The sequence below is a fragment of the Anolis sagrei genome, chromosome 11 (assembly GCF_037176765.1).
Source record: "Anolis sagrei isolate rAnoSag1 chromosome 11, rAnoSag1.mat, whole genome shotgun sequence".
Classification (NCBI taxonomy): Eukaryota; Metazoa; Chordata; class Lepidosauria; order Squamata; family Dactyloidae; genus Anolis; species Anolis sagrei.
The window spans coordinates 29,647,177-29,661,579 of record NC_090031.1 but is presented as its reverse complement, the minus strand read 5'-3'; the positions used below and the strand labels follow the sequence as shown (position 1 = coordinate 29,661,579).

Here is a 14,403-nt window from a genome sequence, read left to right as displayed (position 1 = left end):
TCATTAGCAGTGGGCGTGTCTTCCTGCCATACTTTCTCTAGCAGTGGGCGCGGCCTGTATTCCTTTCTTTGCGAGTGGGCGTGGTCTTATTAGCGGTGGGCGTGTCTTCCTGACACCCTTTCTCTAACAGTGGGCGTGGCCTGTAGTCCTTTCTTTCAGAGTGGGCGTGGCCTCATTTGCGATGGGACACCCTTTCTTCGGTGGTGGGCGTGGCCTGTCTTCCCTTAGCTGTGATGGGCGTGTCTTAAGCAGTGGGCGTGGCCTTTTGTCCCTTCGAAGCCTCCCTCTTCATGTTTCTTGCTTTAGCGGTGGGCGTGGCCTCCTCCCTTAGAGGTGGGCGTGTCTTCCTGCCTTCAGTCTTTGAGCGGTGGGCGTGGCATTTCATCCCTCGGCATCCCCCGCCGTTTCTTGCCTTAGAAGTGGGGGTGGCCTCTTGATTTCCTTTCACAGAGGGCGTGGCTTAACTTCTCAAGTGGCAGGGGGCGTGGCTTAATGTTTGTAAACGGTGGGCGTGTCTTCCTGCCAAGCGGTGGGCGTGGCCTCCTTCTCTCCTCTCGCAGGTGGGCGCGGCCTTCCTTCCTTTGGCCTCTTTTTGTCTCCAAGCGGCCACCGTCGCCGCCTTCTTTCCCCTTCCTTCCTTCCGCCATGGGCTTCGAGGAGTTCTCCGTGCGGGGCTTCGAGGAGTTCGAGCGCGTGGCCCGGGAGCAAGAGAACAAGCGCGGGAAAGGCCTGGTCTTCGTCTACTTCAGCGGCGACAAGGACCCGGACACGGGGACCAGCTGGTGCCCGGACTGCGTTCGAGGTGCGGCGCAGCGCGGGGCCTCCTGGGAAATGGAGTCCAGAGGGGCACTGCGTCCCCTGACTCCCAATGGGGGCGCCTGCCTGCTGGACTTCAACTCCCAGCATGCCTCAGCTCTTTTTTCCCTCTTCCCCCCTTCTCTCTTTGCAGCGGAGCCCATCGTGCGGGCGCAACTGACCCACCTTCCCGACGGCGCCGCCTTCATCTACTGCCAAGTGGGGCCCCGAGACTAGTGAGTCAGCCCGCGGACTACATCCCCCAGAAGACCCGCGCACCCACCCGCACAGCAGAGGCTTCTGGGAGTTGGAGTCCAAAGCCTCTAAAAGACTCTGCTGACCCGGAAGCCACAATTCCCCATAAAGAATACCTAAGAAATATGATAGTAATAATAAAAAAATAATGAATATATAATAAACATATTAAATACAATAATAAAATAATGAATATATAAGAAAATAATGGAAATATAAGAAATATAATAATAAAATAATGAAGATATTATAAGAAATATAATAAAATAATGAATATATAATAAAATAATGGAAATATAATAAGAAATATGGTAATAATAAAATAATGAATATATAATAAGAAATATAATAAAATAATGAATATATAAGAAATATAGCAATAATACAAATATATATTAAATATTATAAAAATGAAATATAGTAAGAAATAGCGATAATAAAATACTGAATAAGAAAGATAATATAATGAATATATAATATAATAATAAATAGAAATATAAGAAATAATGAGTATATAATAATGGAAATATATTAAGAAATATAGTCATAATAAAATAATGAAGATATTATAAGAAATATAATAAAATAATGAAAATATAAGAAATATAGCAATAATAATGTATATATTAAATATAATAATAATGAAATATAGTAAGAAATATAGTGATAATAAAATAATGAATAAGAAAGATAATATAATGAATATATAAAAATAATAATAAATAAAAATATAGTAAAAATAAAATAATGAATAATAAGAAATGTAAATAAACAATATATTTTAAGAAATATAATAATGCATATATAATAAAACAATGAAAATATAATAAGAAATATAGTAATAAGAAAATAATGATTATAAGAAATATGATTATAAAATAATGAAAATATAACAAGAAATATAATATTAATGAACTATAATAATACATATGATGAAAATAATAATGAATATATAATAGCAACAATAATAATAATACCGGCACTCATGCTGGTCAGGAATATAGTAGTAGTAGTAGTAGTAGTAGTAGTAATAATAATAATAATAATAAATATATAATAAGAAATATAATAAAAATAAAATAGTGACTATATATTAAGAAATATTATAATTATAATAATACCAGCACTCATGCTGGTCAAGTCATTAGATATATAAGGAATATAGTAATAATAATTATAATAATTAAATAAGTAATATAATAAAAATAAAATAATGACTATATAATAAGAAATACTATAATTATAATAATACCGGCACTCATGATGGTCAAGTCATGAGATATTTAATATGTAATGTATAATAATAAATATGATAATAATAATAAATATATAATATTAATAATGCTGATGGTGGTCAAGTCATGAGATAGATAATATACAATAATAAATATATAATATTAATAGCGGCACTCATGATGGTCAAATCATGTAATATATAATAATAATAATAATAATAATAATAATAAATAGAATGGTAAATATGATAATAAAAACAATTTTACTTAATTAACCTTTGACTACCACCCCTCCCCTCACAATAGCCTCCTGCCGCTTCAACTGGACTTTGAAGCCATACAGGAGTCTCAAGTGCGTGTGATCAGAAACATCCACAGTGATTGCTGACGATGGCTCTTTCTTTTCTTTCTGCAGCTGGAAAAACCCCGACAACGAATTCAAGAAGAAACTGAAGCTCACCGGAGTGCCTACGCTGCTCAAATATGGGACGGTGAGTGTTGTTTTTTTCAGAAAAGACATTACAGGCTGTCCCCAAGTTACAAACATCTGACTACAAACATCTCCTTCGGCCCAGAGTTCATGGTGGGCTCAGCAAGAATAAATAATAATAATAATAATGATGATGATGATGATGATGATGATGATGTAAAGTACTACTACTACTAATATTTTGTAATATAATATATTATTATAAAATATAATAATGAATAATGTAATAATAATATTTTACCTACTTTATTTGTACCCTGCCTTTCTCTCCAAGGGGACTCAAGGCAGTTAACAATCCAATAATAATAATAATAATAATAATAATAATAATAATAATAAATTATTAGGTACTAGTATAGTTAGAATGGAGCCCCCGGAGGTGCAGTGGTTTAAACCACTGAGCTGCTAAGCTTGTTGACCAAAAGGTCGCAGGTTCGAGTCCGGGGAGCGGCGTAAGCTTCTGCTGTCAGCCCCAGCTTCTGCCAACCTAGCAGTTCGAAAACATGCAAATATGAGTAGATCAATAGGTACCCCTCTGGCGGGAAGGTAACGGCACTCCATGCAGTCATGCTGGCCACATGAACTTGGAGGTGTCTATGGACAACACCGGCTCTTTGGCTTAGAAATTGAGATGAGCACCACACCCCAGAGTCGGACATGACTGGACTAAATGTCAGGAGACAACCTTTACCTAACCTATAGTTAGAATATATATAGCTATATATTATTAAAGTCTCCTTCAGGAGAGATAAAGCAGGGTATAAATAAAAAGAATAGAATAATACAGGCTTACAAAAAACTCACATTTGAGAACAATGAGGCCGAGACAACAGGAAGTGAGAAAAATTTGCCTCCAATAAGGTAAACCCACTCCCGGAAGAGTTATGATAATCATGGGGAAGCTTTATCCCCAATCCTTGTTTCCACATAATAAATATAATTATTATTATAATATGGGTATTAATGGGACTCTTTATATATACATACATACATATATCTCTTCTCTTTCAGCCTGAGAAGTTGGTGGAAGAGGAGTGCTTTAAGCCGGATCTCGTCCGGATGCTGTTCTCCGAAGACAGCTGAGCCATTTCTGCTTTGAAAAGCCCACAAAAAAGGGAACCAGGATCATGTCTTCCAATTGCAGGGGAATGAGGGGGTGACTTGACAAACCATACCAATAAAATAATCAAAACAGAGTTGTCTGTGCTCTCTTAAAGAGCGTCTATTCGGAAACACGTTGGGTTGGGCTCCTGCAGCGGCAAGTAAACACTGGTTTTATTTCATTCAAGCAAACCAATGTATTACCACTATTTAAAATCCATGCGGACCTGTGTATTTACCAAACCAAGAAAAGCAACTGCATGTTGTAGAAAGAAGGCAGGCACCCATCCATGGAAGCGCGAGCACTAATATTACACACTGCCATATAAATCTAGGCTACTGGACAGATAATCCACATTATCCGCTTTCAGCTGGGTTATATGAAGTCTACACTGCCAGCTGTGACCATACCTCATGAAGTCGAATCTGGCTATGGTGCTCCACGCCTTCGTTACGTCTAGATTGGACTACTGCAATGCGCTCTACGTGGGGCTGCCCTTGAAGACGGCCCAGAAACTCCAACTGGTCCAACAGGCAGCAGTCAGGTTATTAACTGGGGCAAATTACAGAGAGCGGTCAACCCTCCTGTTTAAGGAGCTCCACTGGCTGCCGTTTATTTTCCGGGCCCAATTCAAGGTGAAGGTTCTGACCTACAAAGCCCTGAACTGTTTGGGACCCGCCTACCTGCGCGACTGAATTTCCATGCACGAACCCACATGATCTCTTCGATCTGGAGAGGCTCTTCTCTCGCTCCCACCTGCATCTCGGGTGCGACTCACGGGGATGAGAGGGTCTTCTCTGTGGTGGCCCCCCAGCTGTGAAACTCACTCCCCAGAGATATTAGGCCCCCACGCTGGCAATCTGAAAACCTGGCTATTCCAATGTGCCTTCAGTGATTGAATGTTAGGTACTCCCTGACCAAACTACGCATAAAATGTCCTTAGAAGCACTTTATCTATGGTTCGTGCAATTAGATCCTCCCTTACTCGGATCCTCATCCTGATAATTTTACATTGTCCTACCTCCCAGTGTTTTAAATTTTTATCCTTCAATATGGCCCTTCCCAGTGAAATCTTTTGTTTTTAATTGTTTGTTTTATGCTGTTGTTGTTTCGCTTATTATACTGATTTTTGCATTTTATGTATTTTATTTTCAGGTATTGTTATCTTTTGTTTTATAATGTATGTACTATGGGCTTGGCCTCATGTAAGCCGCACCGAGTTCCCCTGGGGGAGATGGAGCGGGGTATAAATAAAGTTTTATTATTTATTATTCTATAACGTGAATGCAGGTTTTTAAAAAAACAGTAAAAGAACTTACACTGAGTATTAAAAAACAAAGAATTTGGGTGACTGCCACTCTTAATCATCCCACAGACTATGAGTGCTTATGGTTGGGAAAAAGTGACCTGTTAAGTATCTGCAGTTCAGGAAAATATCAAAATGACAGCAAGACAACCGGGCAGAGGTGGTTTGTTTCACCTTCCTTTGGGGCTGGGATATATATATATATATATATACACACACACACACACACACACACACACACATATATATATATACAAATCCAGATTATCTGCTCTAAAAAGAAGAATAACCCATGAACTGTCATTAAACATGGCTGAACTGTTGATGACCAAAGACAAATGATTCGCTCCGTGGTGGGAAACAACATGTTTACATTAGCAAAGTCTCTTTTAAGTAAGGAAGTCAACACAGAATAAAAACCAACATTCCTTAAAGGAGTCAAACAAGGCTTCTTAAGAAGGAAAACCAATTACTACTTAAGGAAGGAAAGACAACATCTGTGTTGTCGAAGGCTTTCACGGTCGGGATCACTAGGCTGTGAGTTTTCCAGGCTGTCTGGCGATGGTCCAGAAGCAATCTCTCCTGACGTTTCGCCTGCATCTATGGCAGGTATTCTCGGAGGTTGGAAACTAGGAAAATTGGGTTTATATATCTGTTGAATGCCCAGGATTGAAGAAAGAACTCTTGCCTGCTTGAGACAAGTGTGAATATTGCAATTGGCCACCTTGATTAGCATTTAATGCCCTGCCAGCTTCAAAGCCTGGCTGGCTGCTGCCTGGGAGGATCCACCAAATACAACACCCAAACACAGGGAAGATGAACGGTACTGCAGACTACTTCAACCTGAAAAGTGAGACATAGCAGAGCACCCGATAAACCAACCTGGGCACAGCTTATGATTGGAGAACGCAGAAATGCTGGACCACTCTCACATCCAGCATGTTAGACAACACAGAGAAGCACTGAAATCCACAAGACACACATGGACAATTTCAAAAAAAAAGGAGGAAACCATGAAAAGGAACACACTCTGACTACAAGTATTTAAAAAAACCCTCTAAAATCAGGACAGTAAATAAAGAACAATGCTCAAAAACAGGATTGCAGACAGGAAACAATCAGGGCCAGCTAACATCTCCCAATAAAGGATTCTCCCAAGCAGGAAACAGCCAGGCTTTGAAGCTACAAGGCCATTAAATGCTAATAATTATGATGCTAATAATTAAATAGTAATATTTATTAAATAATAATAATAATTGAATAATAATTAAATAATTAAATGCTAATAATTATGCTGTTGTTGTTTATTGTTTGCATTTTCGGTTTCTCTTTATTGTAATTTGCAGTTTGGGCTTGGCCTCACGTAAGCTGCTCCGAGTCCCCATCGGGGAAATGGTGGCGGGGTATAAATAAAGATTATTATTATTATTATTATTATTAATCAAGTTGGCCAATGTCAACTTTCCCATTTGCCTTCAACAGAGTTCTTTCTCTCACCCTGGACATTCATCCACAGATATATAAACCCCACTTGCCTAAACAGACCTCACAACTTGTGAGGATGCCTGCCATAGATGTAGGTGAAACGTCAGGAGAGAATGCTTCTGGAACATGGCCAGACAGCCCAGAACACTCACAGCAACCCAAAGTCAACATCTGTCCAAGAACTAATGAAATCAGGATGTTTTCGCTGCTTGTCATTCATTTACAACTTTTGGAGTGACATCAGCTTAAATATTGTCATATAAGAGACTCTACTATTCCAAAAATTGTGGCAGACAGCGGAATCTAGTCCATCTGCCATCTTCTCCTTCTCACTTGAGGGAGCTGCTGTTCTGCTGGGGCTGGGGCTGTGGGGCCGGCTGGTGCTGCTGCTGAGGGTTCTGCTGCTGCTGCTGGTGTTGCTGCTGGGGCAGGGGCTGCTCGGCCAAGGCCTGCTGGAGGCGCACCCGCTTGCGGGAGTAGTGCTGCCAGTGCAGGATCTGCTGCTCGTCAATGAACTTGGCGCACTGTGCATTGACCAGCTCCTTGCGGAAGTGTTCGTACTGCAGCAGCTCCAGCATGTGCAGGCACTGCGGGTACCTGGGTAGCAAAACAGGTAGGAACACATCAAGCAAACGTCCCCCAGAACCCACCTGAACGTTAGGAAGAACTTCCTGACTGTAAGAGAGACTGGGTGGCCATCTGTCTAGGGTGCTTTAATATTTATATATTTTAAATTCTATTGTCATGCTTTGAATATTAGCTGCTTTTGAGTCTCCTTATGGAGAGAGAAAAAGTGGGATATAAATAAACATAATAATAACAATGGCATGAATGGAATTCCGTATCTTCATCTATCCTCTCAACATAATCCTAGGTAACAGTAAATGTTTCCCCTGTCATTAAGTCTAGACATGTCTGATTCTGAGGGTTGGTGCTCATCTCCATTTCTGAGCCGAAGAGCCGGCGTTGTCCATAGACGCCTCCAAGGTCATGTGGCTGGCAGGACTGCAAGGAGCATGGTGACCTTCCCACTGGAGCAGTATCTATTTATCTACTCACATTTGCATGTTTTCAAACTGCAAGAGCTGGGGCTAACAGCAGGAGCTCACCCCGATCCTCAGATTCGAACCTGTGACCTTTCAGTCAACAAGTTCAGCAGCTCAGTAGTTTAACCCACTGCACCACCAGGGGCTCCAAAATATAATATTATAATATATAAGTAAAGGTAAAGGTTGTCCCTTGACATTAAGTTCAGTTGTGACCGACTCTGGGGTTGGTACTCATCTCCATTTCTAAGCTGAAGAGCCGGCGTTGTCCGTAGACACCTCCAAGGTCATGTGGCCAGCATGACTGCATGGAACACCGTTAACTTCCCACTGGAGCAGTACCTATTGATCTACTCACATTTTATAATATATAATACAATAATATACAATAATACAATAATATAGACATGAAGCTCCAGCTAGTCCAACGCTCGGCAGCCATGATACTAACAGGAGCGGAGCGCAGGGAGCATACAACTCTGCTGCACCAGCTCCACTGGCTGCCGATTTGCTACCGGGCTCAATTCAAAGTGCTGGCGTTGGCCTTTAAAGCCCTAAACGGTTCTGGCCCAACCTATCTATCCGAACGTATCTCGGCCTATCAGCCCGCCAGGACCCTAAGATCTTCTGGGGAGGCCCTGCTCTCTATCCCGCCTGCTTCACAGGTGCGGCTGGCGGGGACAAGAGACAGGGCCTTTTCTGTGGTGGCCCCCCGGCTGTGGAATGCCCTTCCTATGGAGGTAAGATCAGCCCCCTCACTGTTGGTGTTCCGAAGAAGATTAAAAACTTGGATGTTTGAATGGGCATTCGGTTAAACAGTGCAATCAATGTGATGATTACAGGAACTGGAAAATTGGATGACGAATTGGATCATGATTCTAGTTATGAGATGCATTGTGTTGTCTATTGTTGTGTTAATATTGTATATTATGCTCTTGTGGTTTTAAATTGTATATCGTTGTTGATTTTTATCCTTGCTGTAAACCGCATTGAGTCGCCTGTTAGGCTGAGAAACTGCGGTATACAAGTAAAGTAATAAATAAATAAATAAATAAATAAATGTGACTCCATATCTCCATGAATCCTCTCCAATGATGTTTAATACTTTTTAATATTTGTGCATTTCAGATTGTGCCGTCATGCTTTGAATCCCCTTATGGAAATAATAAGTTGGGTGTTGATAAACATAATCATAATGTTTCCTGCCAAAGACAGAGCCAGCATTGTCCATAGACACCTCCAAGGTCATGTGGCCAGCATGACTGAATGGAACAGTGAGAGGAAGCCACAGGGAGGAGTGAGCAAGCTTGTTTTCTTCTTCCCTGGAGACTAGGACGAGGAACAATGGCTTCAAACTACAAGAGAGGAGATTCCATCTGAATATGAGGAAGAACTTCCTGACTGTGAGCGCCATTCAGCAGTGGAACTCTCTGCCCCGGAGTGTGGTGGAGGCTCCTTCTTTGGAATACCGAGAAGAGGCCTCCCTTCTGAAGCTTTTAAACAGAGGCTGGATGGCCATCTGTCAGGGGTGATTTGAATGCAATATTCCTACTTCTTGGCAGGGGGTTGGACTGGATGGCCCATGAGGTCTCTTCCAACTCTTTGATTCTATGAACGCTGTTAACTCCCCACTGGAGTGGTACCTATTGATCTACCCACATTTTATAATAAATAATATAATAATATAATTATAATAATATAGGCATGAATGTGACTCCGTATTTCCATCAAACCTCTCTAATGATGTTTAATACTTTTTTGATATTTGTGTATTTCAGATTGTGTTGTCATGCTTTGAGTCCCCTTATGGAAAGAATAAGCTGGGTGTCGACAAACATGATCACAATGTTTCCTGCTAAAGAAAGGCTCTTACTTGAGGAACTTGGTGTAGCCGGGCTCCTTCCAGTACAACAGGGCTTGATAATATAATATAATATAATAATATATAGGTAAAGGTTGTCCCTTGACATTAAGTCCAGTTGTGTCCAACTCTGGGGTTGGTGCTCATCTCCATTTCTAAGCCGAAGAGCCAGCATTGTCTGTAGACACCTCCAAGGTCATGTGGCCAGCATGACTGCATGGAACGTGGTTAACTTCCCACTGGGATCTAGTCACATTTAATAATATATAATATAATAATATAATTATAATAATATAGGCATTAATGTGACTCCGTATCTCCATCAATCCTCTCTAATGATGTTTAATACTGTTTAATATTTGTGTATTTCAGATTGTGCCATAGAATCATAGAGTTGGAAGAGACCTCATAAGCCATCCAGTCCAACCCCATTCTGCCAAGAAGCAGGAATATTGCATTCAAAGCACCCCTGACAGATGGCCATCTAGCCTCTGTTTAAAAACCTCCAAAGAAGCAGCCTCCACCACACTCCAAGGCAGAGAGTTCCACTGCTGAACGGCTCTCACAGTCAGGAAGTTCTTCCTCATGTTCAGATGGAATCTCCTTTCTTGTAGTTTGAAGCCGTCATGCTTTGAGTCCCTTATGGAAAGAATAAGCTTTTTTTTTTTTCTTGTCAGGAGCGACTTGAGAAATTGCAAGTCACTTTTGCTGTGAGAGAATTGGCCGTCTGCAAGGACGTTGCCCAGGGGACACCCGGATGATTTGATGTTTTTATCATCCTTGTGGGAGGCTTCTCTCATGTCCCCGTATGAGGAGCTGGAGTCGATAGAGCAATGTTTCTCAACCTTCCTAATGCCACGACCCTTTAATACAGTTCCTCATGTTGTGGTGACCCCCAACCATAATATTATTATTTTTTTGCTACTTCATAACTGTAATTTTACTCCTGTTATGAAACATAATTTGGGAGTTGTAGTTGTTGGGATTCATGGTTCACCTACAATCAAAGAGTATTCTGAACTCCACCAACGATGGAATTGAACCAAACTTGGCATACAGAATGCCCATGACCAACAGAAAACACTGGAAGAGTTTGGTGGGCATTTGACCTTGAGTTTGGGAGTTGTAGTTCACCTACAGAGAGCACTATATCTGGACCAAACTTGGCACAAATACTCAGTATGCTAAATGTGAACACTGGTGGAGTTTGGGGAAAATAGGCATTGATATCTGGGAGTTGTAGTTTTCTGGGATTTATAGTTCACCTACAATCAAAAAGCATTCTGAACCCCACCAATGATAGAATTGGGCTAAACTTCCCACACAGAACCCCCATGACCCATAGAAAATACTGTGTTTTCTGATGGTCTTTGGTGACCCCTCTGGCACCCCTTGGCGACCTCTCTAGGGGTCCCGACCCCCAGGTTGAGAAACACTGCGATAGAGGGAGCTCATCCGCCTCTCCCCAGATTCGAAAGAATAAGCTGGGTGTCAATAAACATGATCACAATGTTTCCTGCCAAAGAAAGGCTCTTACTTGAGGAACTTGGCGTAGTCGGGCTCCTTCCAGTACAGCAGGTACTTGAGGTAATTGGCAAAGGCCTTGTCCTTGAAGAAGCCCCTCTGGGCCAGAACTGGAAGGAGGAAAAGGAACACAAATCAAGTCAGACACAATGGCCAGTTCTTGACCAGGCCCAAGGGGAGGGAACAACGTGTTCCCATCCACCTGCGCCACTGATTATCTAGCAAGCCAATCTCCTGGGAGAGTACAGCTTGGCCTTGCTTGATTAATTCACCTATTCATTCCTCGTATTGTCTAAGGCTTTCATGGCTGGAATCACTAGGTTCTTGTGGGTTTTTTCGGGCTATATGGCCATGTTCTAGAGGCATTTCTCCTGACGTTTCGCCTGCATCTATGGCAAGCATCCTCAGAGGTAGTGAGGTCTGTTCGAACTGGGAAAAAGGGTTTATATATCTGTGGAATGACCAGGGTGGAGCAAAGAACTCTTCTCTGCTGGAGCTAGGTGTGAATGTTTCAACTGACCACCTTCATTAGCATTTGAAGGCCTGCCTGAGCCTGGGAGATTCAGCAGGAGATTTTCCCAGGCTCAGGCAATCCTTCAAATGCTAATGAAGGTGGTCAGTTGAAACATTCACACCTAGCTCTAGCAGAGAAGAGCTCCTTGCCCCACCCCAGCCATTCCACAGATATATAAACCCATTTTCCTATTTCCAACAGACCTCACTACCTCTGAGGATGCTTGCCATAGATGCAGGCGAAACGTCAGGAGAGAATGCCTCTAGACCATGGCTCTATAGCCCGAAAAAACCCACAAGAACCTATTCATTCCTCCTTCAGTGGGTACCAATGGGACTCACAGTTGAGGTAGTTGGGGTTGGCCAGGCACTGCACGAACTCCAGCTCCATCTGGAAGCGCAGGCGGTTCCCGCCGTCCTCTAGGAACAAAACCACAAGGAAGGAAGGTCAATGAGGCGCCATTCCCACAATCCCCAGGAAGCCCTTTCCCCGTGCTAGTCTCACCGGTCTCCATGGCGACGCCGAGAAGAGGCCTGCCTTCCGAACGCTAGGCCGCAAAAATATGGCGGCTGGAGCCCCCCGCGCCTGCGCACTCGAGGGTCCGGTATCCATGGCGACGGCGCCCTCTCCGAAAGTAAGGCCTCCCATTGGCGGGTTTAGGCCCCGCCCCCCGGACCTGCGCTCTTGGAGGGAGAGGAGGAGGGCGGCCATGTTGTCGTCGCCTAGGCAACGGAGAGGCCTTGTCTTCCTTTGCTTTTTGAAGCGGGACTGGCTCTCCCCACTCCCTCCCCGTCTGCATTATGGTCCTGAAGCGTCCAAGGAGGCCGTCAAGAGGAACCCAAAACCATCTAGTCGAGGCATTGAAGGCACCATCTAATCCCTCTCGACAGAGGGCCACTCAGCCTCAGCTTGAAAGCCTGCAGAGAAGGAGATAGATTTGTATGGAATGAAACATAGATAGAGAACTATAGAGTTGGAAGGGACCCACAAAGGCCATCCAGTCCAACCCCTAAAGGATAAATAGATAAGTAGATAGATAGAATCCTAGAGTTGGAAGGGACCCAAAAAGGCCATCCAGTCCAACCCCTAAAGGATAGATAAGTAGATAGATAGAATCTTAGAGTTGGAAGGGACCCACAAAGGCCATCCAGTCCAACCCCTAGTAGATAAATAGATAAGTAGATAGATAGAATCCTAGAGTTGGAAGGGACCCACAAAGGCCATCCAGTCCAACCCTTAATAGATAAATAGATAGATAGAATCCTATAATTGGGACTCCCTAAGGGCATCCAGCCCAACCCCTAATAGATAAATAGATAAGTAGATAGAATCCTATAATTGGAAGGTCATTCAGCCCAACCCCATCCTGCCATTGAAGACACGATCCGACCCCTCTCAACAGATGGCCATCCGGCCTATCCTAGAATCTTTGTATCCTAGAGTTGGAAGGGAGGAGCAGAAAGATAATATTATTATCTATGCATCATCATCATTATTAGACTTCTAGAGATGGAAGGGATCCCCAAAGGGCTATCCAGTCCAATGCACTTCTGCCAAGCATATTATCCATTAATTTTTAAAATTATTTTACTGTTATTATTATTATTAATTTTATTTAATTTATTTATTATTCAAACTTATATGCCGCCACTCCCCTGGAGCTCGGAGCGGCTTACAAGAACAGGCTAAAATCTAACACAATTTAAAAACAATTTAAAAAAAATTTTAAAGACAGTAATATCAAAGATCAAAGGCCTATCAGACACCTAGAGTTGGAAGGGACCCCCAAGGGCCATGCAGTCCAACCCCTTCTGCCAGGAAGGAAAATAGAATTACTATTATATTAGTATTCTTAATTATCTTATTATTATTATTATTGGATTACTATTATATTATTATCCATTATATCAGAGGTCCTCAAACTAAGGCCCGGGGTCCGAATACGGCCCTCCAAGGTCATTTACCTGGCCCTCGCTCAGGGTCAACCCAAGTCTGAAACGACTTGAAAGCACACAACAACAACCCTATCTCATCAGCCAAAAGCAGGCCCACACTTCCCACTGAAATACTACATTTGTTAAAATTTGTTAAAATTTGTTTAAAATGTTCGTTTTAATTATTTTTTAAAATTATTGTATTGTTTTTAACTGTTTTTTGCACTACAAATAAGATATATACAGTGTGCAAAGGAATTCATTCATGTTTTTTTCAAATTATAATCTGGCCCTCCAACAGTTTGGGGGACTGTGACCTGGCCCTCTGTTTTAAAAGTTTGAGGACCCCTGCATTATCATCATTAGACTCCTGGAGTTGGAAGGGATCCCCCAAGGGCCATGCAGTTCCCCCATCTGCCAGGAAGGAAAATAGAATTACTCTTATATTATTATTCACTATTATAAATTATTACCGTATTGTCGAAGGCTTTCATGGCTGGAATCACTGGGTTGTTGTAGATTTTTTCGGGCTATATGGCCATGTTCTAGAGGCATTCCCTCCTGATGCTTCGCCTGCATCTATTGCAAGTGTCCTTAGAGGTTGGGACCTCACAACCTCTGAGGACGCTTGCCATAGATGTAGACAAAACATCAGGAGAGAATGCCTCTAGAACATGGCCATATAGCCCGAAAAAACCTACAAGCCATAAATAATAATAATAATAATAATAATAATAATTACTATTATTATTGGATTACTATTATATTATTATTCATTATATAATTATTATTATTAGACTCCTAAAGTTGGGACCCCAAAGGGCCATGCAGTCCTACCCCTTTCTGCCAGGAAGGA

The 14,403-nt window shown here is 42.0% G+C and overlaps 2 protein-coding genes across 2 annotated transcripts; one reads left to right on the top strand and one right to left on the bottom strand.

Annotated features, from left to right (window-relative positions):
* The first annotated feature begins 566 nt into the window (after positions 1–566).
* TXNDC17 (thioredoxin domain containing 17) lies at positions 567–3,971 on the top strand. Its single transcript, XM_060756831.2, has 4 exons — positions 567–802; positions 950–1,031; positions 2,701–2,776; positions 3,787–3,971. Exons 1-4 carry the CDS (start codon positions 646–648, stop codon positions 3,856–3,858), a joined length of 387 nt encoding a protein of 128 aa, XP_060612814.2. The 5' UTR covers positions 567–645; the 3' UTR covers positions 3,859–3,971.
* A 1,157-nt stretch (positions 3,972–5,128) lies between these two features.
* On the bottom strand, positions 5,129–12,214 carry MED31 (mediator complex subunit 31). The gene is made up of 4 exons (XM_067472125.1): positions 12,118–12,214; positions 11,955–12,032; positions 11,113–11,209; positions 5,129–7,265 (listed from the first exon to the last, which is right to left on the bottom strand). The coding sequence occupies exons 1-4, from the start codon at positions 12,125–12,127 to the stop codon at positions 6,998–7,000; spliced, it is 453 nt and encodes a 150-aa protein (XP_067328226.1). The 5' UTR covers positions 12,128–12,214; the 3' UTR covers positions 5,129–6,997.
* Between the last annotated feature and the right edge of the window lie 2,189 nt (positions 12,215–14,403).

What these genes read in the sequence shown, in the direction of transcription:
- TXNDC17 (XM_060756831.2), top strand. Translation starts at nt 646, where the DNA reads ATGGGCTTCGAGGAGTTCTCCGTGCGGGGCTTCGAGGAGTTCGAGCGC. An exon ending in CAAGTGGGGCCCCGAGACTA is followed by an intron (nt 1,032 to 2,700) that starts GTGAGTCAGCCC and finishes TTCTTTCTGCAG; the next exon opens with CTGGAAAAACCCCGACAACG. An exon ending in CGCTGCTCAAATATGGGACG is followed by an intron (nt 2,777 to 3,786) that starts GTGAGTGTTGTT and finishes CTTCTCTTTCAG; the next exon opens with CCTGAGAAGTTGGTGGAAGA.
- MED31 (XM_067472125.1), bottom strand. An exon ending in CAACCCCAACTACCTCAACT is followed by an intron (nt 11,210 to 11,954) that starts GTGAGTCCCATT and finishes TCCTCCTTCCAG; the next exon opens with TTCTGGCCCAGAGGGGCTTC. An exon ending in GACTACGCCAAGTTCCTCAA is followed by an intron (nt 7,266 to 11,112) that starts GTAAGAGCCTTT and finishes TTTGCTACCCAG; the next exon opens with GTACCCGCAGTGCCTGCACA.